We start from the raw sequence: 23,815 nt of genomic DNA, 5'->3' as shown, positions 1-23,815 counted from the left end.
TGCCCCGTTGCAGGTGTGCAGGGAATCTTACTTCAGGGAAACCTCGGGAAGTGACAAGCTGTAGCAGCACACGGCATGTTTCTGCTGCTTCTGATAATCCCAAAGACTAATGCAAACATGAGAGGGGTGATAATAGATTTATGTATGGGTAGACTACAAATCACATCTCTTCCAGTTACCTACGTAGTATGGCCTTGGTGCTATTTCCATCCCTAATCATTGCTAGGAAGCACTTCACAGCAAGGCGACAGCTTTGCAGTAGCATTGGATTGTGTGGAAATTTGTATTCAAGGTGCCTTTTAGGCCTTGGTTCCCCATATCCCAGAGTGACGTGTCTGCCACTAGCCATCATGCTGCTGGGACTGGGACTGCTGCGGGATCTTGCCAGGAGTCTCTCTCAGGACTGCATCTCTCATCCTTTAATAGTTCAGCTCCCAGGGTGGAGAGCTGTGGTGCTTTCAGGGTAATCCTTAGTCACTTAGTTTCAATTCCAGCTCAAAAGAGAATAGGTTTGGGGTGGGGGGACAGGATAAGCGTCCTTATCAGACCCCTAACAGGCACCTTGAGGAACCTCAAGGGGGCAAATCTGGAACCAATCTCTCATTCCACACCGAACAGTGTCCCCAGTTACCTCTGCCATCCCTGACCTCCACCAAAGGTGTGCACCAGAGACCTACAGTCAAAATGGTGCAGGCGTGGCTATCGCTATCCTTTAGCACTCTGGAGAACATGACAGGAGCCTGACACGAGCTGGGTGGCCACAGGGTAACAGTTCACTGTAACCTTCAGCAGGCAATGCCAGCGAGCAACCACTAACACTGAAATACCACTCAGTCCAGGAGACATAAAGCAAAATCATGAATAAAATCATTTATCCATGACAAATCCATGCATATCCATCCAAAATAGATTATATTTATGGAATACTTAAAAAATCTAAACAGGCTCCAACCCTTACCCATCTAAACCAGCAAGACCTCTTACTTGTCACCAGCTGGTGTGCAGGTGATCACCCTGAGAAAATATAAGGCTTCCTGAAAAGCTCCCTCTGCACGTCATGGCTCAGGTTGCCTTCATCAGGGTGCTCATGATATGTTAGGTCTCATAGCCAATTCCTTGGGCTCCTGGCAGATTTTAATCTGAAATGCATCCAGACTGGCTGCTCATCCCCAGGGATGGTCACTTCCAGGGAAGTATAAATTTTATCAAACCAAGTATCACCCAGTCAGGCATCAACTCCTTTCACTGAAGAAGGTGACAAATCTCCCATCCTTCCTCTGGTGACTTTGTAACGTGTTTCCGTGTGAAATGATCTTTACATCTGCAACCTTTGCAGGCTGCATCAGGCTGGAAATTAAGAAATAAAGCGTCAGAAGGGGATGATGTGTAGGGCAGGAAGCTCTGCCTTTTTCCATCTTGGTGATCCTGTTTCCAGCCTTTCACTTACTTTACAGCTGGGGATCACTTCCAAGGGAAGCCTGCTTGTCCACCTGTCCAGTGCATGAGAGGCAGTAGGATCAGAGCCTCTGCTCTCTGGCCCTGGGTTGGTGTTGTCCCCATTCCTCCTCCAGCCCTACAAGGGCGGGGAGGGGCAGAAAGGCACCTGGGCCATTTCCTTCCAGTTTAGGGGGGAAACTGTGCCACCAGCTGGCTAATGGGGATCTCTGTGTGGTCCCTGTGTGAGGCCAACTTGGAAAACAGGAAGGAGAAAGTTTGCAGAGGCAAGTGGAAGAGGTGAAGAGAAAAAGACACAATAAGAAGGTAGGAAAGGAGACTGCATGTGCACACAGCGCTAAATCCTCCGCGTTGAATGAGCCCTTTGAACTGATTCCCCAAGGCCCCAAGTCCAGCACAACTCTATCACCTCCCCTTTTACTTCACGGCACTGCAGCAAACTACTTTTCCTCCTTCCCTTCATCATCACATCAACTTTCAACTCCTTTATCCTTTTACATGAAGGGAGTGGACTGTCTCGCCCTCTCCCTGAAAAGACAAGTCCCATCAACCAAAGAGCAGCCGCCGCTTAAGCAGGCAGACGCTGCTCCCCTCCCAGCAGTAGCTTGAAGCAAGACATTCCCTCCAAACCAAGGCTGACTAGGTGCACACACTTTGCTGTACGCCCACCAGAATAATGACAGCAGGCAGGGCAAAGAAGAGATGTTTACATTACTACAGAATAAAAAGTTTAGGGGGAAAAAAAAGAAAAAATCAAAATGGTGGCATTCATCAAGTCAATGCCTTTCCCATGACAGCACTCTGGCTTAACACTTGAGCCAAGGCATTGTTAGCTAGCCGGGTAATGCTAAAGGAATGAAATAATTCTTATTTTTTGCCGTGAGGAAGGGTGAGCATGTCTCCTGGATAGGGAAGAAATAGGGGAAGCTCCATACTAAAGTGATGGACCTCCCTTGAAGGGAAGAATTTGTTTTTTTAGGAGGAAATTAGACACGAGAGGCTTACTGCTCCCCCACAAGGAAATACTTCTTGGTCAGCACAGCCTGAGGTGCAAGGTGTGGAGGAAGATAGGCTCTCTGTTCCTCACTGTGTCAGAAGAACCTGCGGCAAAATGCTTGGATATGAGGGAATAGCCTTGCTGATTTAATCTTCAAAGCCAGTAACTGAAGCCTGGTTTTCTCTCATTTCTCCAGCTACCTCTTTTGTAAGTTTATCTATCTTGGCAGCTGTGAGTAAATGTTTTTATTTGCTTTTTGTCTTAACCTGTCTTGAATTAAGTATGATTTCAGTGTAATTGGATACTAATGACTTGTTCCTTGCCAAAGGATGTGGTAAATCTTCATGTAGAGCTTGAGGCACCTTTCAGGCACTCTGGCTCGCCAGCTTGTTCTCCATAATATCCAAAGCATTAGTGAATGAGCCCTCCCTCAGTTGCAGGGCCTCACTGGACCCAGGAGGGAAGAAGTGTCCTCTATGGGTAGGAGGAACTAAATTTGAAGATTTTAATCCCAGGGGCTTCTGTGGGGTTTGCTGGAAGATTATGGTTTGGTGAAAGAGCAGGTGGTTCTTGCACCATGTGCTGAGCAAGAAGAAAGGAGAAAATAGCCCCATCAGCCAGAACTGAACCAGCAACTCAAAGTTTGTAAAAAACCACATATATTTGTAGCCTGCCTCACTGTCAGGAGAGCTATCAAAAGAAGTTAAGAGCAGCCACCAAAGGCTACAGTTGTTCATGAACTGCTCCAGCGCAGGTCATTTTTCCATGGGGCGCGGTCCCTCAGGAACAGCTGCCCCTGTGCGGGCCCTCCATGGGCCACAGCCTTCTTCAGGCATCCGCCTGCCCTGACTTGGGGTCCTCCATGGGCTGCAGGTGGATCTCTGCTCCTCCGTGGACCTCCATGGGCTGCAGGGGGACAACCTGCTCCACCATGGTCGTCACCACAGGCTGCAGGGGAATCTTTGCTGGGAGCAGCATTACTCCTCCCCTTCCTTCTTCACTGACCTTGGCGTCTGCAGCCATTCCTCTCACAAGAAAAATTCTTCACAACAGGCTGGCAGATGCCTCTCAGGATCTTTTTACATCTCATTCACATCTCATCTCCTCTCCACTTCTCTCGGACGGGCCAGGCCAAATTTGGCCCAGTCAGCCACCCGGCAGGAGGCCAGAGGGTAAGGGCTGCAAGGCCCACAAGGCTCGCACCTCCCCCTCTCTGCCCCTGCTTCTGCTTCTTCACATCTTCTATTTTTTATTCCTGTTTTTCCCCTTCTTAAATACGTTATCGCAGAGGTGTTATCAGGGAACATTCTGCTACTAATTGGCTTGGCCTTGGCCAGCAGTGGATCTGCCCTAGGCCCAGCCGAGTCCACTGGACAAAGGGGAAACTGCTTCTAGAAGCTTCTCACAGAAGCTGCCACTATAGCTCCCTCCTCTGCTAAATAAAACCAGGACACAGGCACACCTGTCCTTCCCTACCTGCCCATCCCTTTGTATGACCCTTCTCATTTCCAGCTCTTACCTATATTCATCCCCTCCCCAGGACACTAGCCTGATTTCCCAGCTCTCCTCCAGGCACGAGGATGGTTCCCTGCTTGACCAAGGTTTGGTCTCAAATCATCATTCTTGGCTGCAGCCCTGTCCTGGGTTTGAGCAGGGGCCATCTCACAGAACCACACAACACAGCTGTTCTTGCATGCAGTATGGGCTCTGTTAGCCAAAACTGAGCGGTCTTGCTATGCTCAGAGCAATTCTGTCAGAAGAGCATGGAATCTGAGAAACCACCCTTTTCTAACACCATCCTTTGTCCCATCATCGCAGCAGCGGTAACATCCCTGCGATCTCTGAGCAAACACTCTCTGGCCTGGGCATGCGGTTGATGATCTCTCTGTCTGCCAGCTGGAGGAATAGGTGCAAGTCCAAGCTGCCCAACTAGAAAAAGGCACTACCCTCAACTCCTGTTTGCAATTATGTTCTTCCTGTTGTTATATACCCACCAGCCATTTGGACGTGCTCATCTCCTTTCATTCACTTTGTGGTTTTTCATGATTAGTTCAGGGGAAAAAACCAAAACCCAGCTGCAAAAGAGGAGCTATTTGCAAGTCTCTGCTTACAAAGGAGCTGCTCCCCTCAGTGCTTACCCCTCTGCACCGGCCTGAGGCAATGAGGAGGAATTTGGCCTCGACTTCACTGCCCGCCTTACTAGCACCCACAAAAAATAAAAGAGAGCAAGAAGGAAAATGAGGAGAGGATGGAAATAATATATCGGAAGTGAGGTGTCTGTGGAGGCAGATAGCAGCTCTACCTCTCACCTACTGGATACCTTCTCCACTTCTCATACCGTGCTCCCACTCCATGTCTTGTGCTTCATTGTCTCAGCATGACACTCCTCCTTCAGGCTGCAGTTTGACAAGCGAGGTAGCTGAGCTGCTCCAGCCAGTGGGATGGGGTAGCCTGCGCCTCTTGCCTTCCTTGTGCCGGCCGATCCTCTCGTTTGCACCAGTGGAGCTGATTCCCCTCACTGACTGTTAGACATTTACCCACTTCTTTGCTGGATTATCAAGTTGATTCAAGTGCCTGGAGTGACCACAGACCACCAGAGGGAGGACAGGGCAAGTTGTGTAGCTGAGCGCAGCCGTGAAGAGGGGAGGAGAAGTGGGACCTCTTTACTTTGGAGCAAGGGGCTGCTAAAGTGGCTCATCCTCCTTTCAAACTTCACCCTCAGCATCCTCGTTGTTATCTAGAATGTAATACCTTCAGTACACTACAAGTTGGTCCATGACTTGAAGGACTACTCACAAGTAAGTCAAGCCAAAAGCCATCAATTATCACAGTAGTGTGGCAAAATCACCGCTGCTGAGGGAGGCACAGTAGCAATGCGTGTTCAGATTGGGTTGCGGTGATTAAGGTCTTTCTCCAACAGCTCCCGGCGTTTTCCCTGGCAGCAGGTTACATGAGTCTCATCCTGCTCCCAGGGAATGGGAAAAAAATCCATTCATGTTTTTTCATGCTCCATAATGACCAATGTTGGCTAACTGGTTTTCATTTTTTTGTTTGCCTAATGAAGGTAGGGCTAAATATATTTCTTTTCAGTAGCCAGGCTTTCTCTGGATCAGACCTGTTTATGAAAGCTTGAATGGACAAGTGTCAGGCCAGAAATCAAGCAGCAATCAAAAGCTACCATCGGGAAGAACCCAGTGGCTCACTGACACCCAGTTTATCATCAGTGATGGGCCAACATATTTTGGCTGCCGTAACGTCAGTGAAGGGTTCAGAAAAGCAGACAGCAAGCATCATCGAGAAGTCCTGCGTGTTGTGGCCTTTGTGGAGCACACCAAGTGACCAAGACCACAGCCACCAGGGCACTGGTCTCCTTCCTGAAGCACCAACATGGTGCTTTGTATGGATTCAAAGGCAAAGCCCATCTTGGCAGTTCAAAGAGAATTGCCTGAGCTGCAGGAAGAAAAATTGTGGTACAGTCCAAGAGCAACTCAGAGCTTGGGGCAGGAACCAATGTGTAGGTGTGAGTCAGGCATGTTGTAACGGGACAGGTATTGGTGTGACAGTGGAGGGGGGGTTACTTAGAAGACAAGGTGCTGATGCTATCTCGGTATCTTCAGAATTGCCCTTGCCCCTCTGAGTAGATCGGCTCTGCGCTGCACTACGCAGCCAGTTCCAGCCTTGCAGCCTCTGTCTGTCTGCTCTGCGGTCCTTCTGTGGGGCAGCACCAAGCGTGGGGTGAAAGCTACAAGGCTCTTCTGCTACAGCATGGTGGAAGCTGAGGCAGATCCCACCTCCTTCTCCCACTGGCTGGGATTCCTCCTCCAGACACCATGGGAGCAAACAGGGACTGCTGGGGGAGAGAGGAACAGAGTTTATGAACAAAGGGGCATGACACAACTCCCAGCATTTGGGAGCTGGATGATATTACGATGTTTTTCTTTTTTTTTGTCCTTTTGGTATAAATATTGCAGCAGGTGACACGATGTGACTTGTTCCCAGCTCGCAAAGCTCTTCATCACTGTGGAGCAACACCAGATACGGAACTTGAACCCAAATGCCCATGGGAAAATAGGATTTCCACTACACAACCTCCACCCACTGCTGGAGAATTTTGGTTTTCCTCCAGCAAGAAAAACAATGCAGCAAAGATTAGGGATGGAAGCTGCATCAGGTGCCCAACACTCGAGGACCAGGGTGTGCAGGACTTTGTTCTTGCCCAGGAGCTCTGCATTGTAGCGGTGTTGAGGGTTGGGGTCTTCCACCTCAAGGCTCCCTCCCAAACACATTCCTAGGAGGGAGCCCTAAGGGGGATGGCCCTGACCACAAGATTGCCAGCCCTAGGTTGTGGGTTCTACTGGGGGCCAGTAGCGCAATGGATAACGCGTCTGACTACGGATCAGAAGATTGTAGGTTCGACTCCTGCCTGGCTCGCAAACGTGACTTTTACCCCCTGAGGTTCCCACCCAACCGTACATGGATGGAGGAGAAAGTGGGAAGCCTGGAGAACAATTGAAAACAAAGGTTGGAAAGCTGGAGGTGCGGATTTCCTCATTAGGAATTTCCCTTAATAAAGGCGGTACCTGCAAATCCTGCTTGGCATCCTTCAGAGCTTTCAACTGGGTCAACTCCATATCCAAAGAGGTTTTTTTTTTTAAATCCTGCTAGTTAAATGGATCTTTCCCAACCCTACTGGGAACCTCCAGCACCCAAGTCTATTCCCAGCATCTTCCAATTTTCCACTATCACACTCCGGCTTGGCTGACCCCAGAGGATGCCCGCACATGTGGCTCCTGCTGCTGAAACAGGGCAGGTTTGGCTGCTCTGGGGAATGTTCTGGGGAGATAAAATCAATGTCTAAGTGCCTAGGACATCAGTCGAGAGAGCTACCGTTAGCTGAGTGATAACTGGATAGATCTGGTGACCCTGACATCCCACTTAACTCAAGCCAGGTGAAGAGTAGGTATAAATAGAAGGGTGTATTTATGATATTCAAAATAGACACCTTGACAAGAGTACCTAAGTCAAGAAACAGTAAAGTTTCAGATACTAACAAAATCGGGAAAGATGTGCTCTCATTTTGAACGGTTTCCCACCAACGTGATCAGCAGGACACCTTGTCCATGCACATGCCATGTCCTCAAAATGCATCCATCAGCCAGCACCTTGTCATGCAGGAACATTTTCACCATCTCTTTTTTGCAACCTTCCAGGCAGTCTGAAAATTTTTATCCTCACACTCTTAACTCCCCTGAGATTTATTCTATTTCCCCTTTCTCCAGGAGAAGAGACAGCTTTTTCTTGAAATGCAAACAAATCTTTTCTTACAATGTGGGAGCTGAAAATTTCTTTTTTGTTGGAGCAGATGTCCCTTCTGTACCCCTCAAGCCATTTAACAACCCCCAATTCATCTGTTTGCCTTCCCACCTCACTCTGGTGACCCCATGTATCAGACTGAGACAGAGATTTTGTAATCTCTGGCATCTTTTGTTATTAAGCGATACAAATGATTGAATAGGATACACACACACAGCTCATTATCAGTCCTTGCTGGAGACCAGATACAGAAATAATTAAGCACTTGCAGGTGACCGGTCACAAATACTTTGCTCCTAAATGAAGAATTTCACAAGCTACCCTCTCTCTCCAAGCACTGACTAGGCTGTTATTGTAGTAAAAAGCATTTAGTACATTTAAATACATGAGCGTGACCTGTCTTTCTCTGCCTTCCCTGTCACTTATGGGTAACACACAGTCACACAGAGACACATGCATGTCAACGCTTTCTGGGTGGGTGGGAGAGAAAAAGTGTCTTGGAGATGGAGATAGAGGGGGAAAGGAGATGGTCCAGGAGAAACTCTGGGTGTGCTTTTATTTTGTGAGCTATCCTTTAGGGCAAGGAAAAAGGAGTGCCACTGCATGAGTGAAAAGGAATGAAGGAGTTCGTATGAACTTCTGCAAAAAGCAGGAGCAGTGACATTTATATAGGAAGGGGTGAATCTTAACCAGGAAAAAAATCCATCTTGTAGCCCTGGATGGAGTCTGTGCCCTGTCCCACACTGGGGAGTGGCACAGGGATGTGCTTTTGGGTTGTGGATACAGATTTGACTGCCAGCGTGTGCAAACCGGTACGGATAATGGACTCAAGGTAACAGATGCCTTCCCTCAATTTCTGCTCACCGGGGTGCCCCTGTTCCCTGCTGGGCAGGCTTTTCACGCCTGGATTTCTCCAGAGACAGTTCCCGAGAGAGGGGTGCACTGCACTGTGCTGGAAGGAGAAAAGGCTCTGTGTGTTTATGTGTCTGTGTGTAGACACAAAAATGTACTAATTAATAGAGAGGTGGCTGGTGCCAGGGCCATAATGCATAAAGCGTGTAACTGCAGAGCAGAAGCTTGCAGGTCTGACTCCTGCTGAGCTTCACAAATCTGTTTCCCTGCTGATAATCTTGCTTGTTCCCACAGCTTGTGGGTCTTCCTTGCTGTCAGAGCTGAAATCTACCCCAGAAAAATACCCTCACCCAGAGAAGACTCATTCTGGGTTCTTTTGAAGGAGAAAACTTCCATTCTTCCCTTGCTCTGCAGACAGACTTGGCCGCCTTCAGACAGGTTTACTCTCTGCAAGCTGAGAGTCATTGCCAAGTGTGTTTTTCTGCACACTACGTAGCACCTGTAATGAAAAAAGAAGACTTGAAGGGGAAAGAAGAAGGGATGGCCATACAACAGAATAGAAAACAAGAAAAAAAAAAGAGTGTGGGTGCTAAGCCTGTTATCTACTACATCTGTCATAGTTCAGCCATATTACTAAGCAAGTCCATGTTCATCTGCATTAAATATCTTCTGTATAAAAGATCTCTATACTCTCTCCCACTGCTCCACCTTCTTCTCGATTGTCCCCTGTACCCCTCTACAGCACAACCAAAGGCCAAGACCAAATATCATGTCCATCATCTCAAAATAAGAGACCATGTAACACTTTTGTCCCCTCCCATGAGCCAGGATGCTCGAAGCCCTCATCCATAAGGATTATCTGGCATAGTAAAAAGCAAAATCTATAAGGATTATTCGGCACCAAATAAAGCAACATGAAAAAGGAGGAGAGCCCATCCAGAGCTGAGCTAGCACCCAAAGGATCACCCTAGAAAAGAAAACCTGGTAAAACTTGCCAAGATTGAGTTAAAAACACCTCATTTTTTGGCTACACATAGGAGAATGCCCAATATATGCCAAATATGTTATTATAAGAATATATTACTACTAATTAAATATTATTAATTGTAGTATTACTAAATATATTTATAATAATAATTAATATTATTACAAAAAAAACCCCCATGAAGCACTTCCAAAAGCGTCCCTGCAACATGGATTTCAATGTTTACTGCAAGGCTGCCACCTCTTTGCAGTATTTTTTTTTTTTTTAAAGAAAAGGATATATGTGAATTGCCTATCTATTACATAGGTTTGAAATGGCTTTAGGAGCCTCGGCGCGGCCGTCGCTCCCGAGGCGGAGGGATGGGAGCGACGGCCGCGCCCCAATCCACCAGCGAAAGTCCGAAAAATAAAATTTCCCGCAGTAGCGAAAAAAAAAAACCAACCAAAAATCGGCGTCTCCTTCGAGCCGGAATCGAACCAGCGACCTAAGGATTCCCGCGAGGCAGCGCCACTACAGTCCTCCGCTCTACCAGCTGAGCTATCGAAGGGACCTGCGCGCCGCCACCCAGCGGCCGCCCAAGGTGCTGCCCCACCCCCCTCGAGGGGTTCGGAGCATGCGCCGTGCCGGGGAGGCAGTCAAAGCAAAGTGAACAGCGCATGCGTGCAGCGGGGCCTGGGGCCGGAGAGGGGCCTCGCTGAGTGGGCGGTGGCTAGAAGGAGTACCCTGTGCGGGGCCAGTGGCGCAATGGATAACGCGTCTGACTACGGATCAGAAGATTGTAGGTTCGACTCCTGCCTGGCTCGGGTACTTTTTGGTGCCTCGGTTCACCTCGCCGCGCCGCGTTTTCACTCACTCGTGGAAATCAAAACCAAATCGGCCTCGCCTCGCGAGTATGTTTGGGGTAGGCACCAAAACCCCATCACACTCACCCAGAAACGTGCAGAGTGGTGCTGTCTTAGTTTTGCCTCTTTTTTTCCCCATTTAAATAGACACCCCCCAAGCTACACATTCTCCAGAAAGCGTTCCGGATACAACTCCCAGTATCTGTGACATGGGCATGAGCAACAAGCAGAAAAACGAGGGGCTGAAGGACTTTCCATGTCATGGCAGGGTGCCCTTTCCTCACGCTGCCTTTTGCCTGTCTGCACACCCTTGTGTCGTGACCAGCACCAGCACCGTCCACAGCCACGGCAAAACAAAGCACGGCAATTCCAGTCAGCAGCAGCTCTGCTGAGCTACTGCGGTTATTTATTCATAGAATCATAGAATCTTAAGGTTGGAAGAGATCTCCAAGATCATCAAGTCCAACCATCAACCTAACACCACAATGCCTACCAAACTACGTCCTGAAGTGTCACGTCTACACTTTATTTGAACACCTCCAGGGAGGCTCCTTCAGCAGCCTGTTCCAGTGCCTGACCACTCTTTCAGTAAAGAAGTGTTTTCTAATATCCAACCTAAACCTCCCCTGCCACAACTTGAGGCCATGTCCTGTTGTCCTATCAAAAGTTATTTGGGAGAAGAGACAAACACCTGCTTCCCTGCAACCTCCTTTCAGGTAGCTGTAGAGACTAACAACATGAACCGCTTTTTTAAGGAAACGTGCACCAAATCCACAGACTGCGGTTACTCCGAAGCTGTGGAATATCCCCAAACCCAGCCATTGGTGACACCTTCCTCGCCTCTCTGGGCTGCAAGTCTTCTTTATGTGCTGCATAGCCTTTATATACACCAAAATGGGGTGGGTTTTTTTGCAAAATCATGTGCTTTTCAGTCAACCGCACAACAAGGATGCTCTCGCGCTTCTCAAGACTGGTGGATGATGAGGATGGAAATCCCATTCTCCATCGCAGCAGCATTGCTTGCTGCCTTCAGGGACCTCACAGTTATTTCCCACGACGTTGTTTTGTCAGACGAACCGTACCGTAGCAGGTACAGTTGGTGATGGAGCGCACACCCCCCTCTCCCAGGGCCTAAAGGATTTCTCCCCATGTAATTAACTGGTGCGTTGGCTGGGTTAATTTGTTGGCACAGTTAATGCATTTGACGAGATGCATATTTAGAGCACTTCAAAAGTTGAAACCTAGACGGTGTTTTATAGTTTCTTCCGTTGCCCTTTTTGCTTTGGGAAAGACAATAATCACTGACGTGCCGAGCGTATAAATCGTGTTAAACGGTGAGCTCAGATGAGACACAATCCCCTCCGTGTGTGAGTGTGCAACGGCAACGAGAGAGGAAAGAAAGAAGAAAGAAAGAGCGGGGGGAAGAAAAGGAAGAAAAGAAGAAGAAAAAAAAAAGAAAAAAGCGAGCCAGGCAGGAGTCGAACCTACAATCTTCTGATCCGTAGTCAGACGCGTTATCCATTGCGCCACTGGCCCTGCTCGGCATTGGATTTTCCTCGCTCCTCCGTAGAGGCCAACAGCCGAACGCCCCTCCTCTACTCTCCTCTCCTCTCCTCTCTTCGCCCCGCCGGCCGCTCTCCCGCCCCTCCGAGCTGTGCACGGCCCCGCGGGCCCTCGCCCCACGCCTCCGCACGGCACCGCGCCCCGCGGCGAGCTCTGGGCAGGGCTAACGGCCACCCTAAAGCTGCGCACCCCGCGCATGCGCGGCGCAGCGCTTACGTGAGCCGCGCTGTGTTCTTCCTGCGTGGCGGAGACGCTAAAAAGTAGGTCCCTTCGATAGCTCAGCTGGTAGAGCGGAGGACTGTAGAGTTAGTGCCTGCGGGAATCCTTAGGTCGCTGGTTCGATTCCGGCTCGAAGGAGACGCCAGTTTTTTTTTTTTTTTTTTTCCCCCCCACGCAAAGTACTTGTAAGGAGCGTCACTTAAACCAATTGCGGATACGCTTATTTTTCTCTAAGAGACTCAGCTGCGTTGCAAACTGAGCCTCTTCTGCTGCCACTCGCTGTGTTTCAGCGAGGACGCGGCGCCTGCTGCATTACTGCCAACACCTCGTTAATTTTTAAAGGAAAACGAGATGTATGTTGCTCTTACTCCAGCTTACTGCAAACCCTCAGAAAGCAAGTTAGTGCAGGAGGATATCTGTTGAGATCCCTTTGTCTCGTCGCAGCTAATTAGGCTGTTGAAATTCCGAGGGGCTTTTTTCCAGACCTCCTCTCCTCTCCCCGAAACATCTTGACGCTATTTTTCCAAGAATAAGGAAGTATCTCTACATTTACACACTGCCACAGAGGAATAAATTTTCAAATCCAGCCAGGTGATACTTAGCATGCATTAACTCTCTCCGTTAGTGGGAAATTGTGTGTCTTTACCAGCAGCCTTCCGAGATTTTCTTGTAGGTGTCGGCTACCATGCAGTTGTGCCACGCTATTGCCTTCCCAACCCTGGGACAGCTGATGCTGGCACAAAGGACTGAGCTCTCTTGTAGGAAACTCTGTGCCCGATGATCCCTCTCAAAGTGAAAGGAGATGCTGGGCGCGATGATTGAGCTGCCTTTAGTTCATGGAGGGAAGGAAGGGGATTGCTCTCATCTGCAGTCTTTCTCCCTGCTTTGTAACAGCACAAGGAACATTTTATTTTCCATAGAAAATGATGGCATAGAAACAGAGCTGTAATTTTAACTGTGTTCAGTTTTGGATGCTTCATCATTTCTCTTTAATAATTTTATTCTGAAAAAAGGCAGAAATGTAATTCTTTTTTACTGAAATCATGCCCATACTTTGGGTATGAATTCTGAGATAACATAAGCAATGAAATTAAATTGCATACATATGTATGTAATACATATTACATATGTTTGATTTTTTTTTGGATGAAGCAGAGTTATTTACCCTATGAACTTGTTGTAGGGAGAAAAGTGCACCAACTACCTAAATAACTGTTTATGTTGATGGTAGGCCTAAATGTTCTATGACGTTTCTTCTGTTCGGTATTTTGAGTGAATCTGGGAATGAGTTAATATCCAAGCATGCAAAAAGAACATGTCTTTGAGAATATATCAAGCCAAAGTCCCTTGTCTGTTTTTCAAATGCTTGGGCTTCTGTGGTCACAGAGACTGGATACCATCCTAATAAGAAATACTCCTGTCCCATAGCAGGCCTAGAGTATCTGGCACTCTGTGCTCTTGGACAGATACAAAAGCCCTGAGTGAGATTCCAGCCCCAGGGAAGTTGATGGGACATCTGCCATTGTCCTTGACAGCATCACAGTTTCACTCTCGGTATGTACCCTTTTTGGGGGAAATCATTCTATACAGGAACTGATGCCAGTAAAGCTACTATGTTATATCACTTCATTACACTGCTGATTTTTTTAATGCAGACGAGCATTCTGCATTATATAAAGGATTTGCAATGTGTGGCTATAGCTCTGGCTGCTTTGCATGGGTGGATGCATCTGCTGCAATCCAAGACCACCTTTCTCTTTGGGGAAACCTTAAGTTGCTGCTTGGCACTTGTCAGGGTGCAAAGCCCTGATTTTTGTAGAATCACAGAATCATAGAATGGTTTGGGTTGGAAGAGACCTTCAAAGGCCATCTAGTCCAACCCTCCTGCAAGGAGCAGGGACATCTCCAACCAGATCAGGTTGCTCAGAGCCCAGTCCAACCCAGCCTTGAATGTTTCCAGGAATGGGGCATCAACCACCTCTCTGGGCAACCTGTTCCAGTGTTCCACCACCCTCAGTGTATAAATGTTTTTCCTTATGTCCAGTCTGCATCTACCTCCCTTTATTTTGAAACCATTACCCCTTGTCCTATCACAACAGGCCCTGCTGAAGAGTTTCTCCCTAATTTCGGACAGCTTCTCTAGCTGTTACCGAAATGAAGTTGCTGATAGTGTGGAAGAGTAGAACATACAACCTTTATTAGTCAGTGTGGTTGACAGTAAAAGGTAGATTTGACTATATAGTACTTTACATATAAATAAATGCAGCAAGACAGAACAAAAATTTTAGGATCTGTACACTTTGAGAAGATTAACGGATGTGCAACAGAACTTTACACAGAAACAGATCATGTAAGCCTAGCTATGTCTATGTTAGGAACTTTGCTGAAAAGCAAGGAAATTAGTAAAATCACATTGAGCAGCTAAGTTCTGAAATCCTTATTCATCCTTTCTCCATGTGTCCTCAGAATAGCTAGTCCTGACAGCAGTGAGAGAGCCAAATGCTCTGGTACTCTGAAAAGTAAGTTTCCTCTTTGGAATTAAACCATGGGTTCAGACACTCAGATTTTTAAGCTGCAATTCCTGGAAAACTCACTGAGAGCCTCAGTTGTTGGTTTGTTCTGAAGCTTTTGGCGAACTGAGATAATACCTTGTGGCTCTTTCGTACAGATCCGCATGCCAGGAAAAAGGCTTTGCAAACATGCAGCAGCTTATCCATCTTTGCATCACACTGTGAGATCAAGTAATAAATCTTTCCCAAGAAAAATCTCTCATTTAGAAAGAGTGAATAAGAATCACATGACTTACAGTACATCTCAAGCCCATGGAAATAATTTCCTTTATTTCAGTAAACTGTGGATCTGGCCCACAGAGTGAGGTCCAGAGGGACATTGAAGGTGTGGCATTTGAAATACTTCCCCAAGTGCTTTTGCTAATCTGGGATTTACCTTTTCCTCCCTGGCTTTAGGTCTGCTGGTGAAATCAACGGTGCAATTCTCAGTGACTTCCATGGGAGCAGGAGGAGAGATTTCACACGGGAAAGGATTCCACGTATAATGTGTAGCTTTACACTGGAGTTTTCTCCCAATCCCTTTTCCAGCTCTCTGCTGGAAATAGTCAGAATGTGCATGTGCACACTTCCACAGCAAATTTCTCTACCAGTCAGTAAAACCTGAGAAATCACTTAGCCTGCAAAATTGTTATGTACTATGCAGTCTCCCTACTCCTTTGCTTGGTGCTAAGATCTTACACTGGAGCAAACACCGCACAAAGGGGAACAGTGAAGAAAGCCAAAAGTTGTGCATGTGCACGTGCGTGCACTGGGGTGCCTGGGTGCTGGTATCCCCCAGCATGTACCCAGTGGTCTGCGTGCTGCCCATCTCGCAGCACTAGCACCCCAACGCAGACGCCGTCTGGTCCAGCCACCCGGCGGGAAGATGTACGGCACTTGCCTGCTGCTGGGAACGTGCCTTCTGGGCTCACATCTCCTTAGTGGCAGAATGGTGTCACTCCCTTCCTGTAGGACCACTAGAATGGATGGGCACATCGCCCCGTCACCTCTGCGCAGGCAGGATGGCCGTTTGGATTTACGTACGTATGAGTGGCCTCCTAAATTATTTGCAACATGCAACAGAGGACAAAGAGGACCCCATGGGTAGGAGAGGAGCGAGTGCCTGTGCACAGCCCTAACCATTTCAGGACTTGTCCTTTTCTCTGAAGCAGAAAAACAGGGCTATTTCTGAGGGCAACATGAGTGTTAGCTGGCCCCAGTGCCTGTGCCTGGAGAAGAGATATATAACCTGAATTGGAATTAATGGCTTTTAAAATGTCCATGTGTTATGGGAACTTCAAAGAAATGTTAAAAGTAGTATTTTTTTTTACTTCAGAGTTACAGCTAGTGTGATGAAGCACACTCTTTTCCCATATATTTAGCTGCCACTGAATGACATTTGATGTGAAAGGTGAGAATAGAAGGAAGACAATAATGTTTCACAACTGCAGGCTCCAATATTAGGGAAGGGAATAACACTTTTGACTAGCTATATATTCACTGGTCTATATAATTTAGTAGTACTTAACGTGCCCCTTTGGACTGCAGCACTGTGATTAGAGGAGCAAAACCAGCAAATGCACAGAACTGACAGTGATTGATGTAACATGATCAATAAGGAGAAATTAATCTAAGGCTTAAACTACTGTGTCAAACCAGTGAGGTGCTAAGTTTATGATCTCAGAGGTATTTCTTTAGCTCTTACAAATTAGAGGCCTAATTTCTTCATGCTTGCTTTAGCCACACCACACCTATTTCCACTGACTTGTGCAGCGGTACACCTGACCGTACATCTCATCCCTACCTCTTTATTTAAAATCACGCCACGTGCTCTTGAAGCCCCAGTGCCTGGGGCAGAGGAGAGGACTCAGGCTGACCCCAAGGAACCGGGCGGTGAGGAGGACGGTTGTTCCTCTGCTGCTTGTCTGCCCTGCCAAGTCCCTGCTGCTCCCACAGCCCTGGTGCCAGTGCTGGCACGATGGCTCCCAGCCCAGTGCCAGTGGGGCAGCAGGGCTGGCAGCCAGGGGCACGGTGGAATACTCGAGACAGCAGAAAGCTATTGGCTGGTGACCAATTTGCAGCACATTGCAGCTGCAGCTGGAGAAACTGGGGCCGCCCAGCATGGGCAGCAGGGCTGTCCAGGCAGGATCGGGGGAGCTTTGCCATGCGGCTGTCACCGGCTACGGGCAGAAGAGAGAAGTTCTGGGGCAACCTAGGGCCAGCCTCCCCCTCCACGGGGTGTTTGCCCACCATCTCCTGGGTTTGCAACTTGTGCAGAGGACACAGAGTCTATGTGTGCTTCTGGTGCTGGATGAGGCTCCAGGATTTGGAGTGACCTGCATTGTAACCACTCCCAGAATGATCCCTGAGCACCTCATCCTGTCTTAGGTTCATAATTGCTGGAGCTGGGCCCTGATGACATGCTAGCTGCTTTCCAAAGAGCGTTTCCTTTCTGGGATGGTCCACCTCACCACCGACTTTCCCTCTGAGGTCTGCTAAAGAACATCTCCAGGGCTCCCTCACAGGAATGTTTCATGTTCAGCAAAACTGCTGCATGTGAGGAGTGTACCTGGGACAGGGAGAGACGGAGCCGGTGTGTCTGGAGAGGGACTCAGGACTGTTTCTGGGAGGTGAAACCACAGCTGAGGGCAGGGAGGAGAGCAACTATACCAAAGGGAGTATTATTAGAGGGAAAGACCATTCCTCGCCTGGCCATTTGAAGCTGTGAGAGACCTGCATGCTGGTCTATAGAGGTCTGTACAGGCCATAGGTATCTCCTTGCAGAGTGTAGATATCAACCTACTAGAAGTGGCCTAGAGGGAGATTCTGCCTTGATAGGAAATTACTCTCAGGTTACTCTTGATTAACTTAAAGACAACTACAAATATAGGCTGCAGAGCTTATCATGTGTTCTTCCTTGCTGTGACACTCAGTGAGAAGCACCAACAGGTCGTGTTTGCCCACTCTAGGAGTCCGTGCGGTAACTCCGATGGCTGTCCCCTATTAGCTGTGTCTTCTCGGTTGCATTAGTTGGCTGAAGCATGATAGGCGTTTCTCCATCTAAATTGAGGAGGAAGACAAAAAAAAATACTTTAAGTATCCTTTGCTCACTGCCAAAGTCAGACCTTTTGTTAGCATCACAAGTTTTCATCTCCTGTTGTGGCTATGGCTTAACCTGGACTTTAACAGGCAGTTGTGTGCCTACTGAAGAGGCAGCCAATGCCCATGCCAAGTCTACAAATGCTCTTACTCCTTGTCCATGTGTAATGGCAGATTTCTGGGTGACTATTGCTGTTGTTGTTAAACTGGACATCAGCTGTACCTGGTGCTTTACAGAGATGCCTGTTCCAATTGCAAATGCTTGTTCCTGCAAATGTCTGAAAATAATGAGTGCTGTTGTGACTCAGCAAGTACTAACCTTGACAGCATTTACGAGAATGGGCCAGAAATTAATCTTGAAGCAGCCAAAGTTAACAGTAAAGAAAGAAGATAGTTGAAAGGAAAAAATGCATGATCAGTAATATACTTGAGAGGGAAGAAATCATACATATCCTGAAAGACAGCTAGTTAAATAAAAATGTTAAACTGCATTTTGAAGTCATATGTAATATATTTACAACAGGATTTTGAGAATTACTGTTTTAATGAGTTTGAAACTGCTGAAAACTCATATTATCACTATATAAATCCTTACTGCTTTGTACTTTCTCATTCCGTGCAGTTAATGCATTTGGTTTCCCAATATATCTGTAAAAAATGTGTTTGTGGTACAGTGGAGGAAAGTGAAGTCCTTGCATAGTTCCCTGATGGCTGTTGTGTTACCTCTGAAAATGAGCAAGGTTTGGCTGCCCTTCTCCTGGGCCTCTTTCCAATACACCATTTTGCTGGGGGGAGGAGAGGACTCCAGACTCAGAGACTGACTTTTAAAGGTTCAACCATCTCAGTGAAGTGTTTTGACATGAAAAATTTTGGACCGTCTATATCTTAATACTAGCATAGCCTTCACAGTAATTGAATACAAATGATGATTTTTTTTTTCCCAATGACCGAATGTTCAGGAAAAAAACCTCATCTGACATTTCCTCCTGTTTACATGACAGTTGATGGGATGAATCATGGGCAAAAGATGTAATGTACAGGAGTAACTTAACCCAGAGCAGGAATTTAATTGCATGCCATACGGCTTCCCCTCAGTGGGGGTAGAACAACTTTGACTTCATCAAGGTGAAAGGCAGGAATGATTAAATGCCAAGCAGCTTCTCTGTATGGGCAATTCCGTATTTAGACACAAGGTCAAAGACAGACATGTTTCATAACTTCTAAAAGTATATGAGTAATTAATGCGTAGAGCTTAGCTTGGGCTCAGATTAGTTTGGCAGTTCCAATCCATTTTTAAGTTGCTGTGTATTTTCTAGATTTCTGAGCAGCACTCACTCCCACCCTCTGCTGCCTCCAAGTTGTTCATTTTGTGGAAGATCGTTGATGGAGGGCAGAGACTAGCAGTTCATTTTGCAGTGATACCCAGATGTGCAACAAGAGAACAGGACCCATTGCAAACACGTCGCGTCACTTCCAGCTGATCTGCAGGCAGTTCTGAGCTGACACCTTCCCCAAGTATTCTGCTGCCTGCACCCCTCTAAGATTTATGGTATTTTTTTTATCAGAGCAAGGACCTATGGTATAATAAACTGTACAGATACAGCCTGCTAATGGAGAGCTGCAGAATGGAGGTGCAGCAGAATTCACAGTTTAAACTATTTGCTATAGATAGCTCTTGCTCACTGTTCGCCTACATGGGTATCATATGGAGTGCGGAGGAGACAATGAAGTGCTAAAAACTTATTGCTTCTGAGTTGGGAAAGTATTTTGTTATTCAGGTTCTTTTTTTTTTCTTTTTCTTTTATTTTTTTTTTTCTTCCAGATCTCATTTTCTGTAAAAGGAAAGTTGGTCTAGAAATGCCTTGCTTTGTTCTTATGACAATAACCAAACAGGATAGGAGAACAAACCTGCCAAACTGCTTGAGTGCATCATTACACCCGAAAGTACCAAGGCAATCCAAATTCCAACGGCACATCCTCTGGGTCCACGAAAGTCGACAAAAGGTTTGCCACTGACTTCAGAGGAAGCAAAATCTGGCAGCCTGCTCTGTGTGTGTGAGTTCATCGTCCATGCTGAGGACGGGCGAGTGTATTTTTGCAGGTCACTCGTAATATCATAGCATGATACCACAGATTACCCTACTTCACACTTTTAAAATTCCATATTTAATCTGTAACTCTCAAAAAATGTCATGTTTAAAATGTAAGTTCCTTTAGTTCTGATGGTGATGCTACCCCTGGAAGTATATGCTGTAAAACGAATCTCTCATGGGTGATATTCAACCAGCTGAGCACTAGAACTAGTCAAATATATTTGAATAAAAATAGAGGAATATGCAATTTCATCAGAATTGAAGCCTTTGACTTGATTGTGTTGATTTCAGTGACTACTAACTTTGCTTTCTTTGCTTTTACATTTTAGGGAATGGATCACTGAATTTTTGGTCTTTTATCACTAATAAATGTTTTACGGTATGCAAACTCAAGGAATGAAATAAACTCGGTAACACCTTGATTTTGTTGAGGAGAAGTGTGAGTGACTCTGAAGATTACAATTCAAAAGATGAAGTCTAAATGTCGACTCCCACAACACACATGTTGCCTCTTTTGCACAGTATGGCCAGCTCCAAGTAGCACCAGCTGATCGCAGCAGCAACTGCTGGAGAGTCGCTCTCAGAGATTTTTAGCATCAGGAATGGTGATGTTTTATCGATATGGCATTCCTTAGAAAAGCAATGACTGATTACAAAATATTTGGATGAATTAAAGTATGGCCTTAGCTTGAGAATCTACATTTGACCTTAGCAAAAAAAGTTGTGGCTAACAATAATATAGATACTGGAGACAGCAGGAAGCAAATAAATTAATTACCAGCTAGAATGCTCAGTCTGTGGGCAGAGGGCATGCAAAGAATTAGGATCCTAATAGGATTTCTTCTTCCAAAATGAAAGCTGCTGCAGGAGTGATTATAGTTTGTTTCTGAATTACCTTCAGGAGCATTTCTGTTATTTATAGAAAGGAAGGTATGAGTATGCATTTTGATGGCCTAGCATTTGAAAATGTCTAGTGGAAAAGCCCAATCTTTGCCATTCTAAGACAGTTGCATCTTTTTGGCCAGAATCCTTAAAATTTGGTAGGGGAAGGGAGGGATGGAGTGCAGTTTGAGCTGGTTATTATTCATTTTTCTAAATGCAGTGTCTGTTTTCCTTTCAGCTGCAGAAAAGATGCTCACATTAACCTCTGTCATGAAGTTGTTACTGATACGTTGCTCTCTTTTCATCTAATTTTAAAATGTAGAGAATTCTACTCTACTGAGGCAAGCTGGTTTTGATTGGTAGGAAAATGTAGCCAGACTGAAGAGAAGGGTAGAAAGGTACAAATATTTAGTTTTCTTTAGGCCCTACCCATATACTTAATATTGTCTTTAAAATACTTAAAACACATAATTCTACATTCTGTTAATTTTTCAGACTGGTACTTTGCCAAATATTTTAAATTATTTTTAACAATTGATGTGTCAGTGAGAGTTGGTGGGAGTAAGTAGATGAGAAGGTAGCCTAAAATTACTGAATACCAATAAATACCACATGTGCCAGAAGCAGGGAGAAATTTTTTTTCTGCCACTGAGGAATTTCGTGCGGGATTTTGAGGGAGATCTGTCAATTTACAAAAAAAGGCAGAATTAAAAAAATACTTATCCTTTAAAGTTACATCTTCCTGTTTCAAACTTGGTTTTGGTGTCATAGACCCATAAATATCAAGATCCATTTTAGATTTGCTCTTTTAAGATGCCTAATGTCATAGAGTATATTACAGTTGTTTCAAATAATGCATTGTGGTTACAAAGCTTTCACTAGAAGTTTTTGTTGTCTTTGCAGAGACTGGTCAAGTATGATCAATTTTTAAGCTGACTGTATTTACCTTGATACACGTCCAGGCAAAACCAAATTAAAAACACCTCCACACGTTGGTGTATCAGTTATATAAATAGCATTTGTTTAAACTACTACAAGTGTTTTGTCACATGTTTATGGAAGGGTAAATTTGTGTGAAAAGTTAGGGGGAAAAAAATTCTTCCTGCTAAGGGAACATGACATTTGCAATCTGGCAGTGTTAATTTAAGCATAATAAACATAAGAATATAACAGCGTAAGCCCTTCCATAACAATGGAAGAGAAAAAGAGTGAGCTGACTGCTTACATCCTTCCTCATAAAAAGCATAATCCTAATCATACTTCATACAAATTTGCAACTGAAGAGTGGCCTAGGTCTTATCCTGATGCCCTGGCCTCTCATTGCTGGAGCAGGGGTCACTGCCTCTCTCAGCCTGTCCTGCAGGTGCCCAAATCTAACCGCTTGGAGATGTCTCTGCTTCGACTGAAGACAAAGGCAAAACTCTGCTCCCCTTCAGCAGACTCAGACAGGGCTCTTTGTTCAAAATACATAACCCACTCTAGTGCACAAAATTAGGGAACCACCACCATCATTCTTTGGTATAGTCAAAACCTGAGCGTGCAGCTAGAGGACACAGCAAAGCCGAGAAAAGAGTGTGACCTGCTTCAAAGGGGGTCTTGCTGCCCCTAGCCTGTGTTCCTGGCCGGGTGCTCTTCCTCCCTTCGTTGAACTGGTATTAGCACTTAGCCTGCTCCACCGTGAGGGAAGGCAGAGAGTTCAATGAGCAGGTAGTTCCCATTTCTGAGAGGATTAGTTTTCACCTAGATCATATCCAAGATCTGGCTCCTGGTAAGGCAGCACAATTGCTGCTGCCAGTGCAGAAGGAAGCAAGCACCTTGGGGGCTGGATGGGAGAGCGGCACGACCACAGCAGCTCCCAGGCAATTAGGTTGCTGCACAACCTTATTGTTGGAAACTTTTCTGGAAGCTTTTTCTTGAATGGGTACAGTTGGCCCATCAGAATCAGTGATAAATTTTACATGAATAAAAATTGAATGACAGTTTATTCAGGCAGATCAGATGTGCAAGCACTGGTCCAGGCAGAGCCTAATGTATAGGACCTAGGATATGAAGTAACATGGGCATGGGAGTCAGAGGGTAAACATCGTCTCTTAAAATGAGCCCTGAGACTTTTAATGTTTAAGTGTCTCGTCAGAGATACAGGAGATATTTAATTGTTAGTGCCATAAGTTTAGTTTTTCATTAACACACAACTTGGAAAGTTCATCAGGTCATGGTGTTAGCTGAAGTGAACTGGCACGTCTCCACTGATGTCTGGAAGCAGCCTCAGCATCATGAGGAGAACATCTGGCCTACAGGCTTTAAAGATTGTTTTGAACAGCTTTGCCACACAGCAAGCCCCTATAATACACACCTCTTTCCATGTCGTTCTTAATTTGCTCTTCCAAATCTTCTGGAGACACACAGAACTCCTGCTCTTCCCCTTCGGGTGCCTTGGGTTTACACTTTCCGCAGCAGCAGTTGAAGCAGCAGCAGAGGCAGCAGCAGAGGTAGCAGCCCGTCAGCAGGCCACAGACTGCAAACAGGCCCTGGGTTAAACACAGCAGGAGGAAAGCCCTGTGAGCAATGACCTTCCCGAAACTTGTGGCAGCCTCCTACAGCTGAAGGCAGATGATCAAAGGAACCCGGGTTCCCAAGTGCTTGACACTCAGAGGAGCCCAGCCCCTGGCCAAGTGCCTAAAGAAGGGCCAGATCTTCCAAAGTTCTCCTCACTCACCAGCTCCTACTTGCAACTCAGGACCATGTCCACAAAGAAGACACCAACCAACAGGCTCTCACATGCTCAACTTTTGAAAGTCTTTCTTCAGCTGACGGCCCTCAGAAAAAACTTCCAGGCAGTATGCAAAACCCTGCCCACCTTAAAATGACTCATTTCCATCTTAAAAATAACTCATTTGCCCAATAATGTTTTCACAAACACTTATTTACTGGCAAATTCTTGTCAATAACAAAGCCGAGAGAAAAAG

At 46.2% G+C, this 23,815-nt stretch overlaps 1 protein-coding gene and 5 non-coding genes across 6 annotated transcripts in view; 3 read left to right on the top strand and 3 right to left on the bottom strand.

Annotated features, from left to right (window-relative positions):
* The first annotated feature begins 6,810 nt into the window (after positions 1–6,810).
* On the top strand, positions 6,811–6,883 carry TRNAR-ACG (transfer RNA arginine (anticodon ACG)). Its single transcript has one exon. It is a non-coding gene; the product is annotated as a tRNA-Arg (tRNA).
* Positions 6,884–10,058: 3,175 nt separating this feature from the next.
* Positions 10,059–10,149, bottom strand: TRNAY-GUA (transfer RNA tyrosine (anticodon GUA)). Its single transcript is given in 2 exon segments — positions 10,059–10,094; positions 10,113–10,149. It is a non-coding gene; the product is annotated as a tRNA-Tyr (tRNA).
* Positions 10,150–10,332: 183 nt separating this feature from the next.
* On the top strand, positions 10,333–10,405 carry TRNAR-ACG (transfer RNA arginine (anticodon ACG)). The gene has a single exon. It is a non-coding gene; the product is annotated as a tRNA-Arg (tRNA).
* A 1,502-nt stretch (positions 10,406–11,907) lies between these two features.
* Positions 11,908–11,980, bottom strand: TRNAR-ACG (transfer RNA arginine (anticodon ACG)). Its single transcript has one exon. It is a non-coding gene; the product is annotated as a tRNA-Arg (tRNA).
* A 294-nt stretch (positions 11,981–12,274) lies between these two features.
* TRNAY-GUA (transfer RNA tyrosine (anticodon GUA)) lies at positions 12,275–12,364 on the top strand. The gene is given in 2 exon segments: positions 12,275–12,311; positions 12,329–12,364. It is a non-coding gene; the product is annotated as a tRNA-Tyr (tRNA).
* Positions 12,365–17,740: 5,376 nt separating this feature from the next.
* The window catches only part of DNAJC5B (DnaJ heat shock protein family (Hsp40) member C5 beta), a 55,324-nt gene continuing 49,249 nt past the window's right edge, over positions 17,741–23,815 (bottom strand). The window contains exons 4-5 of the mRNA XM_086742383.1: positions 23,203–23,377; positions 17,741–17,835 (exon numbers count right to left, since the gene is read on the bottom strand). Coding sequence (XP_086598509.1) covers positions 17,741–17,835; positions 23,203–23,377 — 270 coding nt within the window. The remainder of the gene's footprint in view (positions 17,836–23,202; positions 23,378–23,815) is intronic.

Source organism: Chlamydotis macqueenii, chromosome 2, assembly GCF_036417535.1.
Source record: "Chlamydotis macqueenii isolate bChlMac1 chromosome 2, bChlMac1.mat, whole genome shotgun sequence".
NCBI classification, from domain to species: domain Eukaryota; kingdom Metazoa; phylum Chordata; class Aves; order Otidiformes; family Otididae; genus Chlamydotis; species Chlamydotis macqueenii.
Note: the sequence above shows the minus strand (reverse complement) of the source record. Positions and strands in the feature narration are given on the sequence as shown.